Source organism: Nicotiana tabacum, chromosome 22, assembly GCF_000715075.1.
Source record: "Nicotiana tabacum cultivar K326 chromosome 22, ASM71507v2, whole genome shotgun sequence".
NCBI classification, from domain to species: domain Eukaryota; kingdom Viridiplantae; phylum Streptophyta; class Magnoliopsida; order Solanales; family Solanaceae; genus Nicotiana; species Nicotiana tabacum.
Genome location: NC_134101.1, coordinates 63,587,649 through 63,613,344, shown reverse-complemented (window position 1 = coordinate 63,613,344; position 25,696 = coordinate 63,587,649). Strand labels below are relative to the sequence as shown.

Sequence of the window (25,696 nt, the reverse complement as noted above, 5' to 3'; positions counted from 1 at the left end):
CTTCCCTTCACTTACCTGCAAAAAGAAATCAGGGGTTAGTCTTAGGAACCCAATCTAGATTGGGTCCCTTTCTATAGGCAAAAGAATAAATCCAGTTCTATTTAGCCCAACTTGGCAGCCTATATTTCCCTAGAATAATATTTTTTGTTCTTTTGATCTGCTTTTTCTTCTGCAGTGCAAGCACTCTTGTAGTGACCATTGTTTCCACAGTGTGTGCAAATCTTATTCTCAGGGAGTGTGAGGTACTTGCTTTTGAGATCCCACTTAGGTGTAGTTCCCAAACCCAAGTCCTCTTCTGTAGCTACTATGGTGTTCTTGAAGCCATGAAAGTGTATCAGAGGACCTGTTTCATTTACAAGTTATGTCTAGATCATGCTTGACCTTGTTCAGATCCTTCGTTAAGACTTTTACCAGTTCATCCCTCTTATACAACTCATCTTTCATATTTCCTATAATTTCTTCTAAAGTGAGTTATGTATGATCATCTGTCTTTTTGCCTATTCCTAATTTCAATTTTATATTTTCATATCTAAGTTCTAGGACAGTTGTATCAAGTGCATGAATCTAGTTCTTCAACACATATTTTTACTTTCAGTTTTACAAACCCTAAGTTCCAGGTTTTTGCACTTAGCTTTCAAAATCACACATTCTTTTTATAGATGTTCCTTTTCATTATTCACATCCTCATATTCATCAATTAGTTCTAGTAATAACTCAGATAATCTTTCTTTAGATAAAAATTTAATCTTGTCTTTAAATGAAGGACACTTATCTCAGTTTCTTCATCAGATTCTCCAATAGACATCAGTACTCATTCATCATCATTATCATCATCTGAGCTTTCTCCCCAAGCAGCGACCATAGCCTTGGTTGATCCTTTGTTTTTACCTTTCTTGGGATGAACTTGTTCCTTCTTCTTGTTCCTTCGGTCAGCTCTTTCCTTCTTCCATTCAATTTCCCACAAAGGACAGTATTTGATTATGTGATCAGTCTTTCCACACTTGTAGAATCCATCATTGGTTTGCTTATCCGGAGCTCTTGCCTTGTTGTAGCTTCCATTTCTTGAAGAACCCTTTCCTCTCCTTAGGTACTTATTGAAGTCTTTGGTGATCATTGTCATTTCATCATCTTCCAGATCAGAACCTTCAGTGATTCTGAGTGTCAGGCTCCTTTCCTTCTTAGGTACATCTATTTTCGTGGTTTGTCTCCTAAGTTCATAGGTAGTGAGATTCCCAATCAATTCATCTAGTGGGAGAGTGGCAATATTCTTTGATTCCTGGATGGCAGTGATCTTGCTTTCCCAAGTAATTAGCAAGACCCTAGTGAATATCTTTTCAACTCTTTCTTCTTCAGGAATAATCTTTCCAAGAGATTTTAGTTCATTTGTCAATATAGTGAACCTTGTGCACATCTCCTGAATGGTTTCTCCATCCTTCATAGCAAAGTTCTCATACTGAGAGTATAGTAGATTTCTCTTCAAGTAAGGAGTACTGCTCTTTATCCAATATGCAACCTTTTCATTTAGAGATTATCAGAAATAACCACTTATACTTATCTCTTTCACCTGCATGCATTTGCTTGATTCTGTCCTTCACCTGTGTATATTGTCCATGGACTTGGTTCATGCATGTGTTCCTTTGTCAATCATCCAAACCAAAACTGCTCAGGTCAACAAGCATAACTTTAGGGAAGGAAACAAAGTTGCTCACTTTTTTGCTACTAAAGAATCCAAGCAAGCAAGCAGCAACCCACTATCAACTTGGAATTACCCATCTGCCGCCTTCTCCTCCATGAAGGAAAAAATCAATCTACTAGTTCTAGACTTGTATCTACTAATGTTCTTAATAGCTTGGCTGAGCTTGAAAATCCTTTTGTTAATTGTAATCCTAGTATCAACAGCCCTACAGGCAAAACTATAAGGGATCCAAACAGGACCGTGTTCTTATGTAATCATATTAGCTAATGAATGAAAACTCTGTCCTTCTACCAAAAAAAGAGAAGAAAATATATTCTAAGACAAATGTTTAGAGTAATGGGAAGAACAATACTTACTAACAGTTTTGACATTAATTAAAATCGGAAAAAAGATTCATTTGACCACCACAAAATGGATTAAACTTAAACAAATTACAATGTAAGTAAATAAGGTGTATGTGCTTATTATATTGTATAGGGTAAAATATGTTATATTAAATTATCGCATAAGAAAGTGACACATGGAGCCGAATGAAGATGATAGCTGAAACCGAAGGCAACTATTTCATCTGTTACCGGAAAGAATGATATTCATAAAGATAAAATAAATACCTGCCGCCCGGTAGCATTTAATAAAGAATATTCTATATCATTTAGTACACTGCCCGTTACAAAGAATATGACATTCATGCCTGCCACTACACATTCTTCAATGGCCCTCATAATTGACATTAAAGAAGGGCTTGAACTTAGGACCTTGTTCCCTAGGTGCAACTATAAATAATGAGCTCTATTATCATTGTAAAGTACACGAATTTTCTAGCAAACTTACGCTACACTCTATTCAAAGCTTAATATAATTTTATCTTCTTGCTTTTTGATTTCATTGGTATTGTGCCCGGAAGCCCTGCTCTCGGAACTACTATTTCTGTTATTTCGTCTCCATATCAAGGCTAAGTATTGCATATTTATCTAATTCTTCTATAATTTCAGGATCAAATTAATTCACTTGTTTAGAAACCACGTATAAATTCAATTGTACCGTTTTACGGGTAAACAGTTTGGCGTCCACTGTGGGGCCTAGACAGTCGTGTAATTAAATTGGTCCTTACCTCTTTTACTAACGTGTTTTGATTATTTGTTCTTAGCAAAAAATCACAGAAAATAGCAAACAGTGGTGTTAACAACACACACAATCTTAAGGCCCAAGGAAACAAGCCTCAGCACGAGGATTCAATGAGTGATACCCGCAATGAGGGAAATGATGCCATGCCGGTCCACGACAGGCGGTACCCACGATATGTTTGAAAGGCGACTCCTGATGATGCTGAAGAGAAGCATGTTGCCGAAAAGGTAAGGGTCCTGCAGGAGCAACAAGAGATCATTCTAGGTCATCGCACATGGCAGAATAAGGTTATGATAGAACTAAAGCAAGCTACGGGTGCTTCCAATAACGTGAATGGATGAGGTCCAGTTCCTCCCGGTACTCCCGCAAATCAAACAACGTAAAGGGTCGACAAGAACACCCCGAGGGGCGAGGTCGGCTTCGATGGGGCCGGGGGAAGCGGATCCAGTCACAACAATGAGAGTGATCCCATCAAAAGAAAACTCATACAATTTATGAGGGAAGTGAACACCCACACCAAATCCCGGGTGCACCACCAGTGCTGAAAAGGCCGGACTCAAAGAAGTATACACAATTGCTGATACAAACCAAACACGACACCAGAATTGATCCCAAAGCAGTTTAAAATGCCCGACGTGCCGAAATATAATGGGACTTCGGACTCTTAGGAGCATATTACCACATATACAACGGCGATGAAGGGGAACGATTTAGCTCCCCGCGAGATCGAATAAGCTTTGCTGAAAAAGTTCGGAGAGACTCTAACGAGAGGAGCCTTGACGTGGTATTCGCTGTTACCCGAGCATTCCATAGATTCCTTTGAGATGCTCGTGGATTCTTTCATTAAGGCTCATGCCGGGGCGAGAAAGGTGTAGGCTCGGAAGGCCGACATATTTAGGATTGCACAAGGAGAGTCCGAGTTATTGTCGACATCTGCGTGAAGTGGTGGCAACACTACTGAAAAATGGCCATCTCAGGGAATTCTTAAGTGACCGGGCTAAAAACAATTATGGTCACAATCGTGACAATACAGAGCCCTCAAAAGCAAGAGAAGATCTCCCGCTCCAGACGATCAACTTGATTTTGGGGGGGAACAAGATTAACGGGGATACCTTTTCAGCAGCAAAAAAGACGAAGGTAACAATAACCCACAACAAGAGGCTCCGAGATGTCGTTGAAGACGACATCACTTTCACGGAGGAATATGTAGACGGATCATTGCTACCGCACAACGACGCATCGGTAATTTCTTTAACTGTATTAGATTTTAAAATCAAACGTGTTATGGTGGATCCAGGAAGTTCGGCCAACATTATACAATTGAAAGTATTGGAAAAATTCAAACTTAGCGGAAGCATCATTCCGGCCAGAAAACTCATCGTTGGGTTTAACCTCGCAAGCGTGACAACCCGAGGAAAGATCCTGCTACCCACAAATCCTGAGGGGGTAATTAAGATGACCCTTTTCGAGGTTGTGGACGGTGATATAGGTTACAACATTATTCTGGAAAGATCATGGTTGCACGAGATGAAAGTTGTACCATCGACATATCATCAACTGCTGAAATTCCCAACTCCCGAGAGGGTTAAACAGATAAAAGGCGACCAAGAAGCGGCAATGGAGATGAATGCGATTTTAGTCTCCAGTAGAAAAGAGAAGGAGCATGCGGCATAGAAATTACAAGAACAGGCGCCTGCTCCCAAATCAACTGAAGTGAACCAGGGGGAAGAGGCGTCCGAATCTTATCAGGTGCCAAGATATTTCCAGGTACCAGAAGAGACGGACGCAATGAATTCCACAACGGAAGATCTTGAGCAAGTCGCATTGTTTGAAAAGTTCTTGGAGAGGAAATTCCACTTGGGGGCAGGATTGCACCCCAAGCTCAGGTCTGGATTTATTGATTTTCTTAAATTTAATGTCGATTGTTTTACGTGATCGCATGCGGATATGACAGGTTTCCCGACGGAAGTGGTGGTACACAAGCTAAGCTTGGATCCCAGCATCCCTCTGGTAAGACAAAAGAAACACCCTATTGCCGAGGCCGAAAATAAATTCATCAAAGAAGAGGTAACTCGCCTACTTGATATTGGTTCGATCTGAGAGGTAATGTATCCGGACTAGCTAGCTAACGTAGTAGTAGTTCCTAAGAAGAATAATAAATTTCGCATGTGCATAGACTATAAAGACTTGAAAAGGTGTGCCCAAAAGACTCGTTCCCACTGCCAAACATTGATCAAATGATTGATGCAACGGCCGGGCACGAGTTAATGAGTTTCCTTGATGCTTATTCCGGGTACAACAAAATTAAGATGAACCCGGAGGATTAGGAAAAAACTTCGTTCATAATGAATTCCGGCACATATTGCTATAACGTGATGCCCTTTGGGCAAAAGAACGCCGGAGCCACTTATCAGCGGCTCGTAAATAAGATGTTTGAAAAACAGATAGGGAAAACTATGAAAGTTTATATAGACGATATTCTTGTTAAGTCTTTGAACGCTGGTGATCATCTTAAGTACTTGCAAGAAACTTTTGACATCCTAAGGAAGCATAACATGAAGTTTAACCCCAAGAAGTGCGCGTTCGGTGTCAGCTCCAGCAAGTTCCTAGGATTTTTGGTGTAACAAAGGGGGATTAAGGTAAACCCCGATAAAATTAAAGCCATCGAAGACATCCCAGACCAGCTATCAAGCGTAAAAGAGGTTCAAAGGCTCACATGGAGATTGTCCTCTTTGAGCAGGTTCATTTCTCGGTCATCAAAGAAATGCCACCATTTCTTTGCACTACTCAAAAAGAAGAAGAACTTTGAATGGACCCCGAAATGATAGCAGGCTTTGAGGGATTTGAAAAGGTACTTGTCAAACCCTCTGTTACTATCAAAGCCGAAGGAAGGTGAAAAATTATTAATCTTCCTAGCAGTCTCTGAGGTAGCAGTAAGCTTCATTTTAGTCCGTGAGGATGAAGGTACGCAGTATCCCATTTATTATGTTAGTATAATTTTAACGGGAGCATAAACTCGTTACCCGCATTTGGAAAAGCTTGCCTTAGCTCTCATAGTCGCCGCTCGAAAGCTAAGGCCTTACTTCCAATGTCACCCGATAGTTGTGGTGACCACCTTTCCCCTGCGGAATATCCTTCATAAACCCAAACTCTCGGGTAGGTTGGCCAAATAAGCCATTGAAATGAGTGAATTTGACATAGAATATAAACCTAGGACTGCGATTAAGTCACAAGTTGTGGCCGATTTTAGTCTGGGATTGCTGCCTCTAATAACCAAAAAAGCAATGATGGTGTCAAAATCGACATCGAGAGTTTGGACCCTATTTACGGACGAAGCTTCCAACGTTAAGGGGTCCGAGCTTGGCATAGTATTAACCACGCCTTTGGGAGAAACCCTAAGGCAGGCCATAAGAACGGTCCCTTTGACTAACAAAGAAGCAGAGTATGAAGCTTACATGACTTGAATTGGCCCGGGGAATAGATTCTGAGGTAATAGAAATCAAATACGACTCCCAGCTGGTGGTAAATCAGGTCTACAGGATCTTCGAAACCAAAGAGGAGCGCATGCAACAATACATAGTGAAGGTTCAGGCTCTACTTGCTCGATTTCAGGAGTAGTCAATTACGCACATCCCGATGGAAGAAAACTCTAAAGTAGGTGCATTAGCTAACCCTGGATCATCAACAGAAATAAAGGGATCAGATTTCGGTACGGTAGTACAACTCATACACTCGGTTCTAGACGCAGATAGCTACTACGAGGTAAATGTGATTAATTTGGTCTGGGACTGGAGGAATGAGATCATTGATTATCTCAAACACGGGAAATTTCCTGAAGACCTCAAGGCATCCCCGGCGTTGCGCGCTAAAGCAGCACGATATAGCTTCAAAAGAGGCCAATTGTACAGGAAACGTTTTCAAGGCCCGTTGGCACGCTGCTTGGGAGCTTCTGAAGCTAATTATGTTATGCAAGAAGTCCACGAAGGGATATGTGAAAATCATTCGGGCGCAGACTCCTTAGTACTAAAGTTGGTAAGGGCGGGATAATATTAGCCCTGAATGGAACAAGACGCCAAAGCTTTCGTACAAAAATGCGATAAGTGTCAATGATATGCACCACTTGTACATCAACTAGAAGAACCATTGCACTCAGTTTTATCTCCATGGTCATTCATGAAATGGGGAATGGATATCGTCGGACCACTGCCACCGGCCCCTGGTAAGATAATTTTTTTTTTATTTTAACTGACTATTTTTCTAAGTGGGTTGAAGCAGATCCTTATCTGAAGATCGGCGAACGTGAAGTGGTGGATTTCTTGTGGGAGAATATAATATGCAGATTTGGGATGCCAAAATAAATAGCATGCGATATCGGGCCATAGTTTATAGGTGCAAAGATCACAAAGTTCCTTGAAGACTTGAAAATCAAAAGGATCACATCTTCGCCCTATCATCCGAGCACAAATGGTCAAGAGGAATCAACGAACAAAGTGATTATACAAAATCTCAAAAAGAGATTGGAAGCAGCTAAAGGTAAATGGCCCGAGGTACTGCCTGGAGTGCTATGGGCGTACCAAACAACGGCCAAATCGATCACATGAGAGACTCCTTCCTCCCTTATGTACGGAACAAAAGCCTTGATCCCGGTGGAAGTAGGGGATCCTACCTTGAGATATTTCCAACCAAGTGAAGAGGCAAACAATGAACAATGTTAGTCAACTTGGAGCTACTCAATGAGTGCAGGGACTGGCACATATAAGGATAGCAGCTCAAAAGCAGAGAATAGAAAGATATTATAATCGAAGTGCCAACCTCCATTATTTCAAAGTGGGAGACTTGGTTCTAAGGAAAGTAACTCAAAATACCAAGGAACTCAATGCAGGGAAGCTAGGCCCAACATAGGAAGACCCCTACCGGGTTTCAGCTGTCACCGGGAAAGGTTCATACGAGTTGGAGAATCAAGATGGAGAAATATTGCCAAGCAACTGGAATGTGGCACACCTCAAGAGATATTATTGTTGATGAACATCATGTACTGAAAGTATGTACTGCATTCTTTTTTCCTTCGTCCAGTTTTTGTCCCAATTGGATTTTTCTGGCATGATTTTTAATAAGGCAACAACGGAAAGCATACTGCGAAGAAGGTTTCAATAGAAGCAATAAGACCTTTTAATAGCAAGGCACACAAGCGAAGAACCACTCTAGAGAGGTTAGATAATCTTTGGCTCGGTAGCAAAATTCCCACCGGGACGTTAAGTTTGCTATCGAGCAAAGGTTATCCAACCATTCACAAGTGCAAACCACTAGGGGATTGTTAGATAGTCTTTCGCTCCATAGCATAAATTCCTAAGGGGGAGTGAAGTTTGTTACCGAACTGAAGATTATCTAGCAATTCATTAGTGGAGTCCTCGAAGGTGCAAAACTTCTAGTGTTCAAATTGGCATTATTCGCATTCGAACACTAGGGGGAATGATATGAGGATACGGAAACAATGACTGCCACGTCAACCGGAATACGAAAAACAGAAACATAGTTGCAACATCGGGACCGGAGAAACAAGTTGTACAAGTTAGCCACAAGAAATGGCAAATTCTTTTTAGCATAACGAATGCTTATGTACTTTTTGAAAATGGAAGGAGTAAAGTAAAGTCCTTTTATTTCAATCTTGTTTCTTATCTGAACGATGAATTGATTTTGTCATTTGAAAGTTAAACAAGTACTTCAAATGCTAGTGTCGTAATGAACAGGAGACGTCCTCTTCAAGAGTACCGTAAACATAAGAGGGCCTTCTTCTATGAAAACCTTCACGATAAAGGGTTGATTTAGGAAGAACTTGTGCCCGAAATCCAAAATCTTTCAGGGGGAAATACACCCAAAGCCTTGCATAATCAGACGCAATTAGTAAAACTTGCGCAAAACACTTAAAGCAAGAAAGAACGCAAAGATTAAAACTTGCATAAATGTTCAAACAAAAGAACGCAGAAAGACTCATACAATACTTGAGCAAAAGATGTTTCTATTCATAATAAATGTGCCAAAACGGCACAAGTACAAAAGTTGGGAAATGAAATAAAAAGCTGAGTTGATGCATCTCCGGGAGGAAGAGAAACATCTGCGCCCCTAGGGGAAGTGGATAGATCTGTCACCGGCTCGATATCTTGACCCTCATTATTTTGGCCCTCAAAATCTTCGCCTTTCGATTCCTCTTCAGTTCCCGAGGATTTGGAACGGAACCAGAAGAACAAGAAGCATCAGGTCTGGCCGGGAGACCCCTTTTAGCAGCTGACTCCATCTCACGGGCTTTAGCGATTTCAGCATCAAAGTCAATGACACCCACTTTAGCCTCCTCCAAGGTTTGTCTCTTCATATTGTACATAACATATATTGTTTCAACAACGAGGGAAGCCGCTCGGCGCTTGTGTTATTCTTTAAGCTGGTCAACCTCGGCAAAAAGATTTTTTCGGGAGGATCTAACGGACTTGAGGCTAACGTCGAGTTCGCGAACAGTAGAGCTGAAAAGTCTATTATGCTCAATGGTCTTCTTATACTTATCTTCCAATTGGGAATATTTCGCCACGGCAGCAGCAAGCTCTTCAGTTTTGGAGTTCAAGGCTGCCTCCAAATTATTTAATCTTTCAGTGTAGGCAGCCTCGCGATTGGATGCAGCAAGAACGACACTATGGACTTCAACCCATTTGGTCCTAGACTCTTCAAATTGAACCCTCAACGGGGCAATCTCTTGGCTAAGGGTGTCTACTTCTTGCTCGTTCTGCTGAAAACGAACCTCCAACACAACAACCTCAGCAATTTTGGCTTCCAGTTCTGAGAGGCGAATAATAGTTTGATCCCGCTCTGAGGTAAGTTCCTCCTTTTCCTGAATCAACCTTTTGATTCCCTCAGAAGCAAGGAAATTGGCCTGCGAAACAAGAAAGGCAAACTCAAAATACTACTAAATCATAGACAGAATAAATGACAAAGGAAATGAAGAGTATACCGCTACGACATTTTGCATAGCATTGTTCAACAAGCACTCTCGTGAGAGAGCTTATATCTTTTCCTAAATCGGGACAGCAAATTGCATACGGTAGAGATCAAGAGAGTAACGCTCCTCCTCCTTTGCAGATCTTCTGAGGGGGCAACATAATTGAACTCCATAATCACGGAGTCAAACTCTCCACTCAGAGAAAACGCCTCCAAAGTGAAGGGATACATATAAAAATACGCAAAACCCTTCGTGGGTAAGGTTACCCGCTCCGCCAGATCAGGAGCGATAATGTCTAAATCTTGGCAATGACAATCTTTTCTCACAGCAGGAATACTAGAAGGACGGATGGAAGTAGGGTATCTACTAACGGCCTATGTACGAGGGTTAGCAGAAGAAAATTTCTCTTCGAAGTCTTTAGTTGTGACGAGACTTCTGGGGATGATGGTGCTCACTGTAGGAGGAGCAGCTTCATCGGATTTACTTTTGTTCTTTGAGAAACTAAGGTTTTTAGTAGAAGAAGTCATTCTATGTTAGAGAAGAAAGAAAAGTTTTTCTCTTATGAAGAAAATTAATGAAAGGTTGAAGAACAGAGTACAAGTTGAGTAAAGATAGTTTGAGAGAGTTTGGAGAATTATGAGGTGTGAATAAAGGAGGTTGATGCATATAAGTAAAGGTTTAGGCGGCTAAACTCGTGGCCATATTTACCTCGATAGCCGACAAAAGTTATGCTGAATCGTGGGATGACGTGTGTTCGGGGCATTAAATGCGGAAAGACGTATGTCTAATCAACCGTCAGAAGCTTTTCAGATGGGGTCAGTAAAATTCCCCCCCCCCCCCAAAAAAAAAGAATATTTCTACCAACTTCTCGGTGACACAAAGTTATGCCATCGGAAAGCAGGGGGACTATCAGTATAGGGTAAAATATGTTATATTAAATGATCGCATAAGGAAGTGACACATGGAAAATAAATATCTGCCACCTGGTAGCATTTAATGAAAAATATTCTATAACATTTAGTACAATGCTCGTTACAAAGAATATGACATTCATGCCTGCCTTTACACATTCTTCAATGGCCTTTGTAATTAACATTAAAGATTGATCCTAGGACCTTGTTCCCTAGGTGCAACTATAAATAGTGAGCTATATTATCATTGTAAAGAACACGAATTTTCTGGCAAACTTACGCTACACTCTATTCAAAGCTTAATATAATTTTATCTTCTTGCCTTTTGATTTCATTGATGTGGTGCCCAGAAGCCCTGCTCCCCGAACTACTGTTTTTGCTATTTCGTCTCCATCTCAAGGCAAAGTATTGCATATTTATTTAATTCTTCTATTATTTCAGGATCAAATTAATTCACTTGTCTAGAAATCACGTATAAATTCAACTGTACCGTTTTACGAGTAAACATATAGCTAAAAGTATGACTCTATTTTTCAACGGTATGATTTTGAACATTGAAAGGGTGTAGGATGGATAGTTGAGCCTAAAGTTTCTACAAAAAAATAATTTAAATTTTCATGGTTGGAGAAAATAGATAAATTTATCTTTTTATATTTAAAAAGGCTTCTTAAATGGTTTTTATACTCTTTATCGGTGTATATGACTATTGGAGAAACTAATAAATAGTTTGATGACTTTTTGATCCTAAACTAAAAATAAAAAATAAATTTATTAGGTGAATTGAAAGTTGAATTTTCTTTAACTCTATTAGTAGATGATAAAGCATACCGTAGCGATTTTTATGTCTGATGTGATAACGACACAAAGCATTTCATTTAATTACGAGGAGGGGAGAAAAAATACACAAAGATAGAATGAGCTACGACGAAAAGGATATAAAAGAAGGAACTGAAGCTTACACACATACGAATTAGAAACAAATAGGAAAAGAAAATCAAAGGAGAAATAACAAATACTAGTAGGGATAAAAAGACACCCTCTTTATATACAATTTTGCATAGCTCATTTTCCATTCAATTGTTGCGCCCTTTATTCATCATATTGAGCAATGAGAAGTCTTAGGCATTGCTCCTGAAGGAACCGAGAGCTTTGACGGCACCAGCTCGGAGGATATACTGGTGGTAGGCGGCGGCGGCGAAGGCTCCGATAAATGGACCGACCCAGAAAATCCAGTGCTCATCCCATGCCTTGTCCTGGTTGTAAATCACGGCCGCTCCGAAACTCCTAGCCGGATTGATACCGGTTCCGGTGATTGGAATGGTGGCTAAGTGGACCATGAATACTGCGAATCCAATGGGAAGTGGAGCCAATACCTTCGCATCAAATAAACAAGATTAAATCATCTATAATTAGTCATGTTTTTAGTCACAATAATTATGAAAAAAAAAAAGATATTCCACCTAGAGGAGGAAACTTAAATTGTGATATATTAAAAATAAAAATAAAAAACAGTGCTATATTATGTACAATCACTAGGGGTGTCAATAAATATTTAAAAATCGATTAAATCTGCCGAACCGTGCCGTACCGAACCGATTTTTAGGTTTCTTTTAATAAAATTGTAGGTTTTAGATAAATCTATAATCGTATCGATAATTAGGGTAAGTTTTTTATTTTATGAAAATAAACCGAAGAAATACCGAACCGTACCGAATAAATTTACTTATGAAAAATATATTTATATATTAAGTTTAAAAATAATAAAGCATTAAATTTTTCCTTGGGCATTGGAATTATAAAAACGGTTACAAGCCAACAAGTAATTAAACTCAAAATCCTAATTCCAAACCTATTAAGCTACTCCTACTGAAATTAAATTATTTCCAGCATATTCACTAGCAAGCCACAATGTATTCTAGTGATAATGAGTAGCAAACTATAATGTATTGAATATGTTTTCTTTCGTATGATTTAGATTTATCTTTTTGAATATTTAATCTTCTATAGACTTTATTCTTAAGTCCCAACATGGTTAATATCTTTCCACTCGTGTGATTTATATTTTTTTTATATCTTTGCTTAGTTTTTTTTATGCTGCTATAGAATAGTTGATTGATCTATACTCTGGCTATCTTTTATGTTTTCTTAATTCATCACACTTTGAACAGTAAAAATACCTAGAGAGTTTTGCTAAGTCCTATAAAAGTACGTATATTATTGCATTCTAATTTTACTAATGACTTTTATATGACATTTAAAAAAATATCGAAAATTAACCGAACCGAACCGATACTGAAGGGAAACCAACATGATTGAGACGGTTTCGAAGAGTCTAATTTTGGTTATATATAATAGAATAACCATAAAATTAATATAGTACAAATTTCATAAAATAACCGACCGAACCGATCCATTGACATCTCTAACAATCACCAACTGAAACAGCTAAAAAATACTTAAAAGCTAGCAAGTCTATTATCTAGGCAAATTAAATACTCTCATGTTTTAGTTTATATGAACCTATATTTTCTTTTTAGTCCATTCCAAAAAAAAATTCACATCTAAATATGTAAACTTAAACTTGCAATTTTACCTTCAATAAGAAGTTTTTAAAGTCACACAAATACTATGGTATATGCTAGATCAAAGTTTTCAAAAAAATTATAGTCACACAAATATTACTGATGGTTTCGTGCCACAAGTTTTTCTTAAATTTCCAAATAAGTTCTAGTTAAAGTTAAACTCGTGTACAATTAATTGCATTTGATGGAATACTTACGGGGACATGGGAGTCTCTGGCGCTTCTTTTGGGGTCAGTGGCAGAGAAAACAGTGTAGACCAAAACAAAGGTACCAATGATCTCAGCAGCAAGACCGACACCCTTTGTATGGCCAGCAGCCATCACATTAGCACCTCCACCGTATCTGTCGTAGTAAGCGCTCTGAAAAGCCTTCACAAAACCCACACCACATATTGCACCCAAGCACTGTGCTACCATATACACCAAGGCCCTGATCAGTGACACTTTCCTCGCCAAGAACAGCCCAAATGTCACTGCCGGGTTAATGTGTCCCCCTGCATAATTCACACATTAATTCATTAGTACAATAATAAACAATTATGCAAAGCAAAGATGGGATAATCTTTACTATATATAGACGAAAAATTATAAAGAAATGTTTCGGCTTCAATAAAACCACTTACCTGAGATACCAGCAGTGCAGTAAACAAGAACAAAGATCATGCCACCAAATGCCCAAGCAATACCAAGGATGCCAACGCCGCCACAGACGTCGCCATTAGCGTCAACGTCCGACTGGTGCTTGTACCCAATCACAGTGAGTACAGTTACGTAAAGAAATAACAAAGTGGCAATAAACTCAGCAATAGCAGCTCTGTAAAAAGACCATTGTTTCAGCTCCTCAAAATCAATCAAGGGTGCTGGCGGTGGGTCCGTGTAGTCCTTTGCTGAAAACTCCGTTGCTGCTTCTACGTCTTTTCCCATCACTATCTATTCAACAGTACTCTGTTGCTGAAAACTCTGTTTTTAGGTGTGATGAGAAGTGAGAGGTGCGCAGGTATTTATATTAGAATAGAATGAAGGGGAAGAGCAAAGAAGGGATGATTAATTATTTAAGTTGAAAATTTAAGCCGCCCAATACATATTACTATTGTGGAATTGGCCCTACGGCAGTACGGCCACCGTTGTAACACAACGGCTTTCACTTCTAGTATTCTCTTCTTCTTCATCTATAGACATGGGGAGGGAGAGTATAAGTTACTTACGAATAGTTTTTGTTTAAACTTTATATTTATATTAGGATCCATATACTTCAAATTTTGACTCCTCACTTGTCTGTAGAGGATGAATTTCTTTTTATCATGTTTACAAAATCAGAGGTTAATAAGTGCCAGTAATAATTTTTTGAGTTACATCGAACAGCTGTGTCAAAATCTCAGAAAAATGGAGATTTCGACATGAAAGGGTCGAGTTCTATTATCATTTTTATGTGTATAGTTTAGAGATGGTCTAAGCTACATCAATAATGTGAATTTACTACTGTCGCCAATAAGAAAAAATAACTGTAAAATGACACGTTAAATACTAGCTAGCTTATGTGAATTCAACATTTTTCGCTATTAAAAATATATATATAGCAAGAGACAATTTTAGTCGAAAGGATGAAGATTAGTGAACCAAATTGAAAGACAAGTTATGTCATTAGGAGTTTCCTGGTTCAAACATCATCTGTCATATCAAAATTAAGAAAACGTAAGGAAAATAAACCAAAGAAAAATCCACACACAAGAAAAAGATAATGATGTCTTTAGTTTGCTGTCTTCACTTACCATCATATCAAGTTATTTAATAAACTTTTCTAATGATAATTTTTTCCTGATATTATAATTCTGATTTATTTTTTTGTGTTATTTGTGCTCTTACATCACAATCAATTTATTTTGATGGTCGGTGGAATAATTCAAGATTAATGAGTGGCTATCCTTCATTTATTGTGTATTGCTATATTATTATGCGATTCCTTTTTAGGTTAGGACACTGATAATCATATCTGATGAGAATAGCAATTATTAATCTTATCACTTATCACTAATCATTTATAATCGTCATAATTTTTAAATACAACAAATTAAGACATTGTTTTCTTTTTGTTGTCATATTATTGGCTGGCTGATAGCCAACTAAGCCTGCCAGATAAATCTAACTGGAGGACTCACCTAAAAGCGTAAACACCGCAAGCCCACAAATAACGATATGCCCTATTGTTGTAATTTCATAATTTGTAAATATATGACATTTTGATGATCTTCATCATGTTCTTATTAGTTTATTTAAAACTATTTTTTAGTCTAAAAAAATAAATACGGTTTGTTCCAACAAGGATTTTATTTTTCTGTCTATGTCTTTTCAAGACGACGACGACAACAATAATGACCCAATGTATTTTTACAAGTGGGGTATTCTTCCAAGAGCTTATCCATATTGAAACGGCATAGATTCATAGATCCAAAATACAGAATTTTCAAAATACCTTTGTTTACCCTTAAAATCGGATAATAATTAAATTTGTAAGTGGTTTAAGGATATGTGATTTCACTTGGCACAAACTGAGAAATATAAGAATTGAAGTTAGAAATTAACTGTAAAATGAAGTAAACCAATATAACGCGTAACTTTGGCCCTCGAACTAGGTCGTCCTCGAACCAACTGAATATATTATTGAAAAGAAAGAACTGAACAACTGAATAAGACAACTTAAAAGAGAAAACGTAATATATTGCTTTGTTATGCGTGTGCCTCTTTACAAAATGATTGGAACCCCATTTATATAGTAGATGAGTTCTACATATAGTATAATTCTAAATACAGAAGAAAATCTTCTGATTGGCTAATCAACCGGTCTTGACTTGATATATGCCGAGATCTCCGCTACAATCCTCGCCCGGTCACGGATTCCTCGGCTTTCTGTTATTCGACCTAGCAGGCTTCCTTCGATCCCGCTAGATCCCTATCCTTCCCGATCTTGACCTTAGCTGGTCGCGATCTCGATCGATCCCTGAATCACGAGCTAGGTAATATTTATTCATGTAACGATCCAATATAACTTGGGATTGAACCTCGATCTGCCACTCCGGTCTCGATTAACCATATAAAATCGGGCAAGCACAATTTTGACCGTATACAGATAGTCCCCTCATTTTTTGGAGAGTAATGACAAGAAACGATTTGAGCCTTCGATTATGACGTAATCGTCATGACATAAGCAGTAGAAGTGACAAAAACGTCTCGTCGGTACAGTTTCCATGTATTTAATGCGCGTCAGTCGACGGTCGGCCACTACCAGTTTTGAACCGTCGTTGTGAAAATGATAAATAGCCCCCTTCTTCATTATTTCAAACTTTACTTTCAAATCTTTTTCATTCCAATCTCCATAGGTCTTTGCCTTCTTCAAAGCTTCCTATCTTCAAATCTTTGAGTTTCTTTGCTTGTTCTTCCTAAAATACCAAATACTTCAGTCTCCATTCTTCTTTGCCCACAAAAACTAAATGGCTAAAACATCTAAAATTATTCCGCAGAAAGAGGTTGCTTCCTCATCTCGGCCGGGCGGCGAGAAACCAGTGGTGGAGCCACGCCCTGAAGAACTTATTCCTGGGGGGTGTGTCATAGATTCCGAATTTAAGGTCGAGAAAACCTCATCGGCTCCTGGTCGATGCGAGCCGATATCGAGATACATATGCTCGATACCCAAAAGTCTTCTTGATCTGGTGAAGAAAGATTGCAATTGGAAAAACAAAGAGGTTGTGATACCGGCACCAGAGGAAGCGATCACTACCCACGTGGAAGGTTACTCGAGTGTTTACACTTATCCTTTTATGCTGGGTCTCCTCGATATTCCTGGGGGGTGTGTCATAGATTCCGAATTTAAGGTCGAGAAAACCTCATCGGCTCCTGGTCGATGCGAGCCGATATCGAGATATATATGCTCGATACCCAAAAGTCTTCTTGATCTGGTGAAGAAAGATTGCAATTGGAAAAACAAAGAGGTTGTGATACCGGCACCAGAGGAAGCGATCACTACCCACGTGGAAGGTTACTCGAGTGTTTACACTTATCCTTTTATGCTGGGTCTCCTCGATCTGGTCATCGTCGATTTTTGCAAGAAATACCAGGTGACCCTCGGCCAAATTCACCCTTCTTTCTGGAGGATCGTGATACTGCTCCATTTCTTTGTGAGAAAAATCTATGGGCTTCCCTTCACCCTCAACCACCTCGTAAGATTATATAGCCCTCGACTCTACCGAGGTGGGCTGATAAAGCTTCAATGCCGGGCCACAAAGGCGTTCACCTCGAGATGAAGACAAATATCGAGGTTGGATGGGCCGGTTTGTTCGGGTGAAGACCTTGGACCTAATCCCGGCTGAGAGTATGCCATTTCATGAGAAATGAAATATGAAATGTAAGTAGGATCCCGTTTTTAGTTTTTGTTGTTTTTACTTCTTCATCTTTTCTTATTAGTGTTTTTCTCAATGCAGCCGTTTCTTGGATGCCGAGTGCAGTTCCCCACCTCGAGAACTGGGTAAGGATCCTAGTTTCAATGTCAACATATGTCGAGTGCGCGTGGTGTGATTTGTCAAAGGGCCGGTGGGAGGCTCGTAATCATGGTAAGCCTTCTTCTTGGCTTGCCGATTTGCCTATCGTTCAAGCATTTTTTCTCAAGTATGAGTTTATTTACTTTCTCCTTTTGTAGGTCTCGGAAAGGATGCAGATATGAGACCCTTGTCCGGTGATAAAGAAGCTTTACCGCCTTTCTCGAAACCAGCGATAGTGGTTAAGAGAAAAAGGGCCTCGGAACCCAAGAAGAGAGCTGCCCGTAAACCCAAGGGGAACACAAATAGTCAGTCCAAAGACTAAGGGATAAAGAAGAAGAAGAAGAAGAAGAAAAAGAAGAAGAAGAAGAAGAAGGTGGTGGTTCTAGGCTGGTGGCCCGTGCACGAGCTGGCACCGATATTCAGAAAACTCCGGGACCGATGGGAGCTGATACTACTCCGTCTAGGCTCGATGAAGTCGAGAAGGAGACTCCGGCCCAAATTCCCAGGTCGAGGAGAAAGGAATATGCTTTACCGCGGGGCAAAGGGACCGTTGAGGAGGCGGTGGATGCCAATGCAGAAATCAGGCTTGAGGCTCGTCAAGACGGAGGCGGCGCCCAAAAAAACCTACTTGGGGCAATAGAGATCGGGGATTCTCCCTTGTTTCCTTCATTTTCCCAGTCGATGATACGTGATACTCAGGCCGTGGAGACTTGTCACGGGGAGGGAGCCCATGGAGAGAAAGATCCTTTCTGTGGTTATTTTGTTGGGGTAGAAGATGTCACCGGTCTAAGTGACTTAGAGGCTCCGAAGAAGAGCTCGGCGAGGTGGGAGTTTCTTGTCTTTTAAATGAAGCTCAACAGGCCCTGAATCGAGTAAGTTTATTTTCTCTTTGTTAATTTTCATACTTGTATTTTTCTTTCCTTGTATAATTCCTTCTTTCTATTTTTGTAGGCCTCTGTGCTTTATCACGAGGTGTTTCTCTGATCCCGAGGGGAGCTGAGTCGGTACGAAGCCAAAATTCGAGGGCTTACTGAGGAAAGAGATGCCTTCAAGCTTCTCAGTGAGCAGAGATAAGGAGAAGTAAAAGGACTTCGAGCTGAGCTAGAAGCAGCTCGGAGAAAACAAGCCAATTTGTCTGAGCAAGTAAAAAGAAACTTTGAAGTTAATGACACTAACTCGGGCGTGATGGCTAACAGTTCGGTCCCACAGGTCCAGCAAAAGCTCGATGTGATTAGGCAGCTTTGTGTTGAAGTGGACGTCGTGAAAGCGGAGGCCGAAAAGTGGAAAAAAAACATGGACCGCCTTGCTTCAGAAAAAGAGGCTACCCGAACTCAACTGGCCTTGGCTGAGACCCAACTCCAAAGCTTGAAAGAGAAGGCCTTGGTGCAAGCCAAGAAAATTGAGGAGTTCCAGTCTCAGTTGGGCTCAGCAACTTCTGATCGAGAGAGACTGGCTACAGAACTTGCAGCGGCCAAATCGGAGGTCGAAATAGCCATGGCTAATGTTAATGCAATGGTGGCCGTCTACTGGTCCGATGTTGAAGCTTCTCAGGTTCGAGCAAAGGAGGTTGCCGAGGCTGCTCAGGCTCGAGCAAACTGGGTTGCCGAGCATGCTAAATGCCAGTCTCGGAGGAAGACTCTCGAGGAGATTCATGCTCGTGGCTTCGATCTTACAGCCGAGATCGAGAATGCTAAGGAGCTTGAAGCCGAAGCCAGAATGTTGGCCTTTCCTGATGATGATGATGATACCGGGAGTATGAGCAGATCTGAAAGCGAAGGAGGCCTCGAGGGCGAAGATGCTTCTCTCGGAGAGGACTAAGTCCTTTAGTATATTTGTGTTTCTTTTAAGACCGTTTCGGTCTTTTGTAGAGAAATTTAATCGGGCCATGTTGCCTTTGTAAATGATTTTTGATGTGTATATATATAAAAACTTTCTTCCTTTCTGCCTTATAAAATTATGAAGTTGTATTCTAAGGTCCGAGGTTTAGACAATTTAATTGAAACCGAACTAGTATATCCCTTAGGCTTTACGATCGAGTGAGTGCTTGCTCGAACTCGAAGTAAGGTAACTCTTAGGTTTTTTATTTGAGCGAGGATGGTCTCTCGAACTCAAAGCAAAAACAACCCTTAGGCTTTTGTATTAGGCCGATATAGCCTTTGTAAAAAGATTGTTTATGGCTTTCTCCCTTTTTCGGCTTGAAAAAGTTTTTTATCATTTGTATTTGCAAAACTTGTAATGCCTTAGCATGCAATAAGGAATTATTCAGGAGTTCAAACAATTTTGTATTCATTAGAGTTTTCGACGCTTGATATTATCGAAGCCTTTTATGATTTTGCCGGGGTAGCCCTTTTAACCGATTTATGAGGGAATTCGAAGGCTATTTTGTTATGGAAATTGGACGTCTCCGAACCGTGTTAATTTGGCCGTAGCCTTTTTAGTTCTGAATTTTTCCCTTAGGCTTATTTTCCTGTTTTACATCGAGCTTTCCCGAAGTATCAGTCCCCGAGTGGGGTGGCCTCGACCTATAAAAATCGAGGGTTGCCTAAAAGGTCTTATGATCTCGGAGTTTTACTGATTCGATCTCGTTTATTTTTCGGACGGCAGTCCCTGAGCGTGGGGGTAATTATCCGAACTCTGGTTATGGTCGACCCTTAAGCCTGTTTACATAGTAGATTGAGAGTATGAAATTGTAAAGTAGAAAACATTTTCTAAGGCATGAGATACCGGCAAAGAAAAATACTTCTCTTTATAAATGATTATACATGCGTACATGTTCTGAGCCAAGGCTCGAGCAAACTAAGCAGGCACTGTTCGTTTGACCGTTTGGCCCTTAAAAATTTTTCCTATCGAGACCCTGCTGCCATAAAGTAATTTCTTCGCATCAAAGTTAACATTCGAGGGCAATGCCCCCCAGTATTCGAGGTTGATTGTAAAGAAACCTCGGATACTGTTAAATTATTCTAAGTTAGCACGATCAATGGTTGCCTCATTAAAAACCTCATCGGAAAACCCATTTGGGACAAAACCGGTCTAAGGGAAAAAGAGTGCAATGCGTGCTTTCAGACCTAAAGGCTTCGTGTCGAAGAATCCATCGTTGTTTATGGTCGGACACCTGCAAGGGTTAATTTAAATTATAAATGAAAATGGAAGGGGCCGTACCTTAGCAGTAGTATCATTTTAGGTGTGATACGTTCCGATTGCTCGGCAGTTGTTCGCCATTCATTGTGCCGAGCTTGAAGGATCCTTTTCCGATGATTTCGAGAACCTGGTACGGTCTTTCCCAGTTCGGACCCAGTTTCCCTCATTCGGATTTCAGGTGTTGAGGGTAATTTTTCCTAGCACCAAGTCCCCGATGTTAAAATTTCGAAGATTGGCTCTTCGATTGTAGTACCTTTTGATCCGATATTTTTGAGCGGCCAATCGGATGAGAGAGGCTTCGTGTCTTTTGTCCAATAATTCTAGGCTCGTATTCATGGTCTCGTTATTCAAATCCTATGTTGCATATCGAAACCTGATGCTAGGTTCTTCGACCTCGACCGGGATCAGAGCTTCGGCGCCGTAAACTAACGAAAACGGCGTTGCTTCGGTGCTGGATTTCGATGTTGTGCGGTATGCCCATAGAACCTCGGGTAGTATTTCTCTCCATTTTCCTTTGGCGTCGGTCAATCTCTTCTTAAGATTTTGGATGATGGTTTTGTTGGTCGAATCGGCTTGTCCGTTCCCGCTGGGATGATAAGGTGTTGATAGAATCCTTTTGATCTTATGATCCTCGAGAAATTTAGTTACTTTGCTCCGATGAATTGTTTTCCATTATCACATACAATTTCGGAGGGCATCCCCAATTGACATATGATGTGGTCCCAATGAAGTCTATGATTTTTTTTTCTCTGACTTTCTCGAAAGACTGTGCTTCAACCCATTTAGAGAAATAATCAGTCATAAACAAAATAAATTGAACTTTACCTGGGGCCAACAGGAGAGGGCCAACGATGTCCATTCCCTATTTCATGAAGGTCCATGGGGACATGACCGAGTGGAGTAGTTCCCCGGGTTGATGAATCATGAACGCATGCCTTTGGCATTTGTCGCATTTTCGAATGAACTCCCTTGCATCCTTCCGCATATCGGTCCAATAGTACCCTACTTTGATTACTTTGTGGACCAACGATTCGGCACCGTAATGATTTCCACAAGTGCACTCGTGAACTTCCCGTAGGATGTAGTCGATATCTCCCGGTCCCAAACATATTGCCAACGGTCCATCGAACGTCTTTCTAAATAGGGTTCCATCTTCGAACAAAGTGAACTATGCTGCCTTTGTGCGTAGAGCTCTCGACTCCTTTGGATCTGATGGAAGCTTCCCGTTCTTTAAGTACTCTATGTACTTGTTTCTCCAATCCAAGGTTAAACTTGTGGAGTTTATCTCGGCGTGACTTTCTTCGATTATCGATCTTATGAGTTGTACGACAGTCCCCGAGTTGAGTTCGTCGTGTTTGACCGATGAACCAAAGTCTGCAAGAGCGTCAGCCTCGTTGTTCTATTCTCGAGGTACATGTTGTAAGGTACATTCCCTAAACCGATGTAGAGTCACCTGTAGTTTATCCAAGTACCTCTGTATTCGGTCTTCTCGGACTTCAAAAGTCTCGTTCACTTGGTTTACCACGAGGAGGGAATCACACTTAGCCACTTTGACCTCCGCCCCAAGCTTCTAGCTAGTTCGACACCTGCAATCATGGCCTCATACTCAGCCTCATTATTAGTCAATTTTGTAGTTCTGATAGACTGTCTAACTATATTACCTATGGGTGATTTTAGTACGATGCCTAATCCGGACCCCTTCCTGTTCGATGCACCATCCATAAAGAGGGTCCAGACTCCCGAAGATGTACCCGATTTTATCAGTAATTCTTTTTCAACCTCGGGTACGAGGGCCGGCGTAAAGTCAGCCACAAAGTCCGCCAAGATTTGAGATTTGATAGTGGTTCGGGGTCGATACTCAATATCGTACCCACTGATTTCTACGACCCATTTGGCCAATCGACCCGAAAGCTTGGTTTGTGCAAAATATTTTGAAGAGGATAAGTTGTTACAACACATATTGGATGACATTGGAAATATGGTTTTAGTTTTCTTGAGGCGCTTATTAAAGCAAGCGCTAATTTTTCTAAGTGTGGATATCTAGTTTCGGCCTCACCTAAGGTCCGACTAACATAATAGATAGGGAATTGCATACCTTGTTCTTCTCGGACCAGGACTCCACTTACCGCTATCTCTGAGACTCTCAAGTACAGGTAAAGCTGTTCGTCCACTTTCGGGGTGTGAAGCAGCGGCGGGCTCAATAAATACCACTTTAGTTCCTCCAAGGCTTGCTGGCATTCCGGAATCCATGCAAAATTGCTCTTCTTCTTAAGCCACGAGAAGAATCGGTGGCTCCTATCTGAGGATCTCGAAATGAATCGTCCTAGGGCGGCTATCCACCCCGTCAGCCTTTGCACGAACTTTACATTATCCACTACCGTGATATCCTCGATAACTTTGATTTTATCGGGGTTGATCTCGATTCCCCGATTGGATACCATGAAACCAAGAAACTTGCCCGAGCCAACCCCGAATGCATACTTTTCGGGGTTGAGCTTCATATTGTACTTCCTCAGAATATCGATAGTCTCCTGCAAATACTTTAAATGGTCCTCTGCTCGTAGGGACTTAACTAACATGTCATCAATATAAACTTCCATTGATTTTCCTATTTGTTCTTCGAACATTCGGTTTACTAGGCGTTGATAAGTTACACCAGCATTTTTTAGCCCGAATGGAATTACATTATAACAGTAGGTATCGTACTTAGTGATAAATAAGGCCTTTTCCTAATCCTCCGGGTTCATCTGTATCTGGTTGTACCCGGAGTAGGCATCGAGAAAACTGAGAGTCTCGTGGCCGGCCGTGGCATCGATCATACGATCGATATTAGGCAAAGGAAAAAAAATCCTTGGGGCATGCTTTATTCAGGTCTTTATAATCTACACACATTCTAAGTTTGTTTCCCTTCATAGGGACTACCGCTACATTTGCTAACCAATCGGGATACTTTACTTCCCGAATGGATCCTATTTTGAGAAGTTTGGTTACGTCGTCCTTGATGAAGGCATGTTTGACCTCGGACTGAGGCCTTCTTTTTTGCTTCACCGTGCAGAATTTAGGGTCGAGGCTCAGTTTGTGAGTGGTAATTTCTGGTGGGATCCCTGTCATATCGAGGTGGGACCAAGCAAAGCAATCCATGATAGATTTAAGGAAATGAATAAGTTTTTTCCTGAGCTCTGGGATTAGCCCCATGCCCAGGTATACCTTTCGTTTGGGCTGATGCTTGGCCAGTGTGACTTGTTCCAACTGTTTGACCGTCGATTTGGTAGCGTCGAAGTCATCGGGAATTATGAAGGATCGAGGGATCCAGTAGTCATCATCCTTGTCGATCCCTTGCTTCTGTAATTGGGTCGAGGCCGGTGTCTGTGGTTGCTATTTGGCCTTCTGCTTTCCCTTCGAATCTGATCATTTCATTGATGAGAGCGCCAATACCGGTATCACTTGATCAACTGCAAACATATCCTTGGCGGCGTGTTGTTTCCCGTACACTATCTTGACTCCCTCCGATGTCGGGAACTTCAGAACTTGGTGAAGGGTGGAGGGTACTGCCCTCATGTTATGTATACACGGCCTTTCGAGCAGGGCGTTGTACCTCATGTCACCCTCGATCACATGGAACTTTGTTTCTTGGATGGTCCCAGCCACGTTCACTGGCAAAGTAATTTCACTTTTGGTGGTTTCGCTTGCCATGTTGAAGTCGTTAAGTACTCGGGCTACGAGCACAATTTGATCTTGTAGGACGAGCTTTTCTATGACCCTCGATCGAATAATGTTGGCCAAGCTACCTGGATCAATAAAAACACGTTTAACTTGAATTTTAATCATAAGGACAGATATTACTAGTGCGTCATAATGGGGTTGTAAGATCCCCTCTGCATCCTCATCATTGAAAGACATGGTCCCTTCCGGTACGTAGTCTCGAGTCCGATTTTCGCTCGTGATCGACACCTTGGTGCGTTTGAATACGGGCCCCTAAGGAGTATCGACCCCTCCAACAATCATGTGGATCACGTGTTGCAGCTCTTCTTGCTCATTCTGTCTGTTTGAATCTCTGTTCTTGAAGTGGTTTTTAGCCCGATCGCTTAAGAATTCTCGAAGATGCCCTTCGTTGAACAAACGGGCTACCTCCTCCCTCAGTTGTCTGCAATCTTTTGTTCTATGACCGTGGGTGCTATGATATTTGCACAGTTGATTAGGATTTCTCTGGGCCAAATCAGTCTGTAGAGGTCGGGGCCACTTGGTGTCTTTGATGTGCCCAATGGCCGATACAATAGCTGATGCATCAATGTTAAAGTTGTATTCCGATAGTCGTGGTTCTTCTTTGGGTTCGACATTTCTGTCGAAACCCCTCTTATTCATGAGCTCTTGAGAGCTCTGTCCTCGATCATTTCTTCTATCAATACGAATGGGGTTGCGTCCAGGCCCATTGTTTCTCTGATCTCCATCGTATGGCTGATATCGATCTCTGTTTGACCATGGTTCCCGGTCAATATCCCTTTTAACTATGTCGATGGTCCTGTTTGGATAAACAGACCCGGAGTGAGCCCCGAACTAGTCATCCTCGACCCTAATCTTTGACTGGTACCGATTGTGCACATCGGCCCAGGTTACAGCTGGATATTCGATCAAGTTCTGCTTTAATTATTGTGAGGCTACCGAACTTCGTACGTTTAGGCCTTGAGTGAAAGTCTGAACGGACCAATCGTCGGTGACTGGGGGCAGATCCATATA

At 40.9% G+C, this 25,696-nt stretch overlaps 1 protein-coding gene across 1 annotated transcript; it reads right to left on the bottom strand.

The window, feature by feature from the left end:
• Positions 1-11,809: 11,809 nt before the first annotated feature.
• Positions 11,810-14,263, bottom strand: LOC107832439 (probable aquaporin PIP2-1). Its single transcript, NM_001326279.1, has 3 exons — positions 13,919-14,263; positions 13,494-13,789; positions 11,810-12,087 (listed from the first exon to the last, which is right to left on the bottom strand). The coding sequence occupies exons 1-3, from the start codon at positions 14,217-14,219 to the stop codon at positions 11,833-11,835; spliced, it is 852 nt and encodes a 283-aa protein (NP_001313208.1). The 5' UTR covers positions 14,220-14,263; the 3' UTR covers positions 11,810-11,832.
• Between the last annotated feature and the right edge of the window lie 11,433 nt (positions 14,264-25,696).

Excerpts from the sequence above, each read along its gene's own strand:
- LOC107832439 (NM_001326279.1), bottom strand. The coding sequence starts at position 14,219 with ATGGGAAAAGACGTAGAAGCAGCAACGGAGTTTTCAGCAAAGGACTAC. Across the intron at positions 13,790-13,918 it reads CTGCACTGCTGGTATCTCAG|GGGGACACATTAACCCGGCA; the intron begins GTAAGTGGTTTT and ends TGAATTATGCAG. Across the intron at positions 12,088-13,493 it reads CCAGAGACTCCCATGTCCCC|GTATTGGCTCCACTTCCCAT; the intron begins GTAAGTATTCCA and ends TTTGATGCGAAG.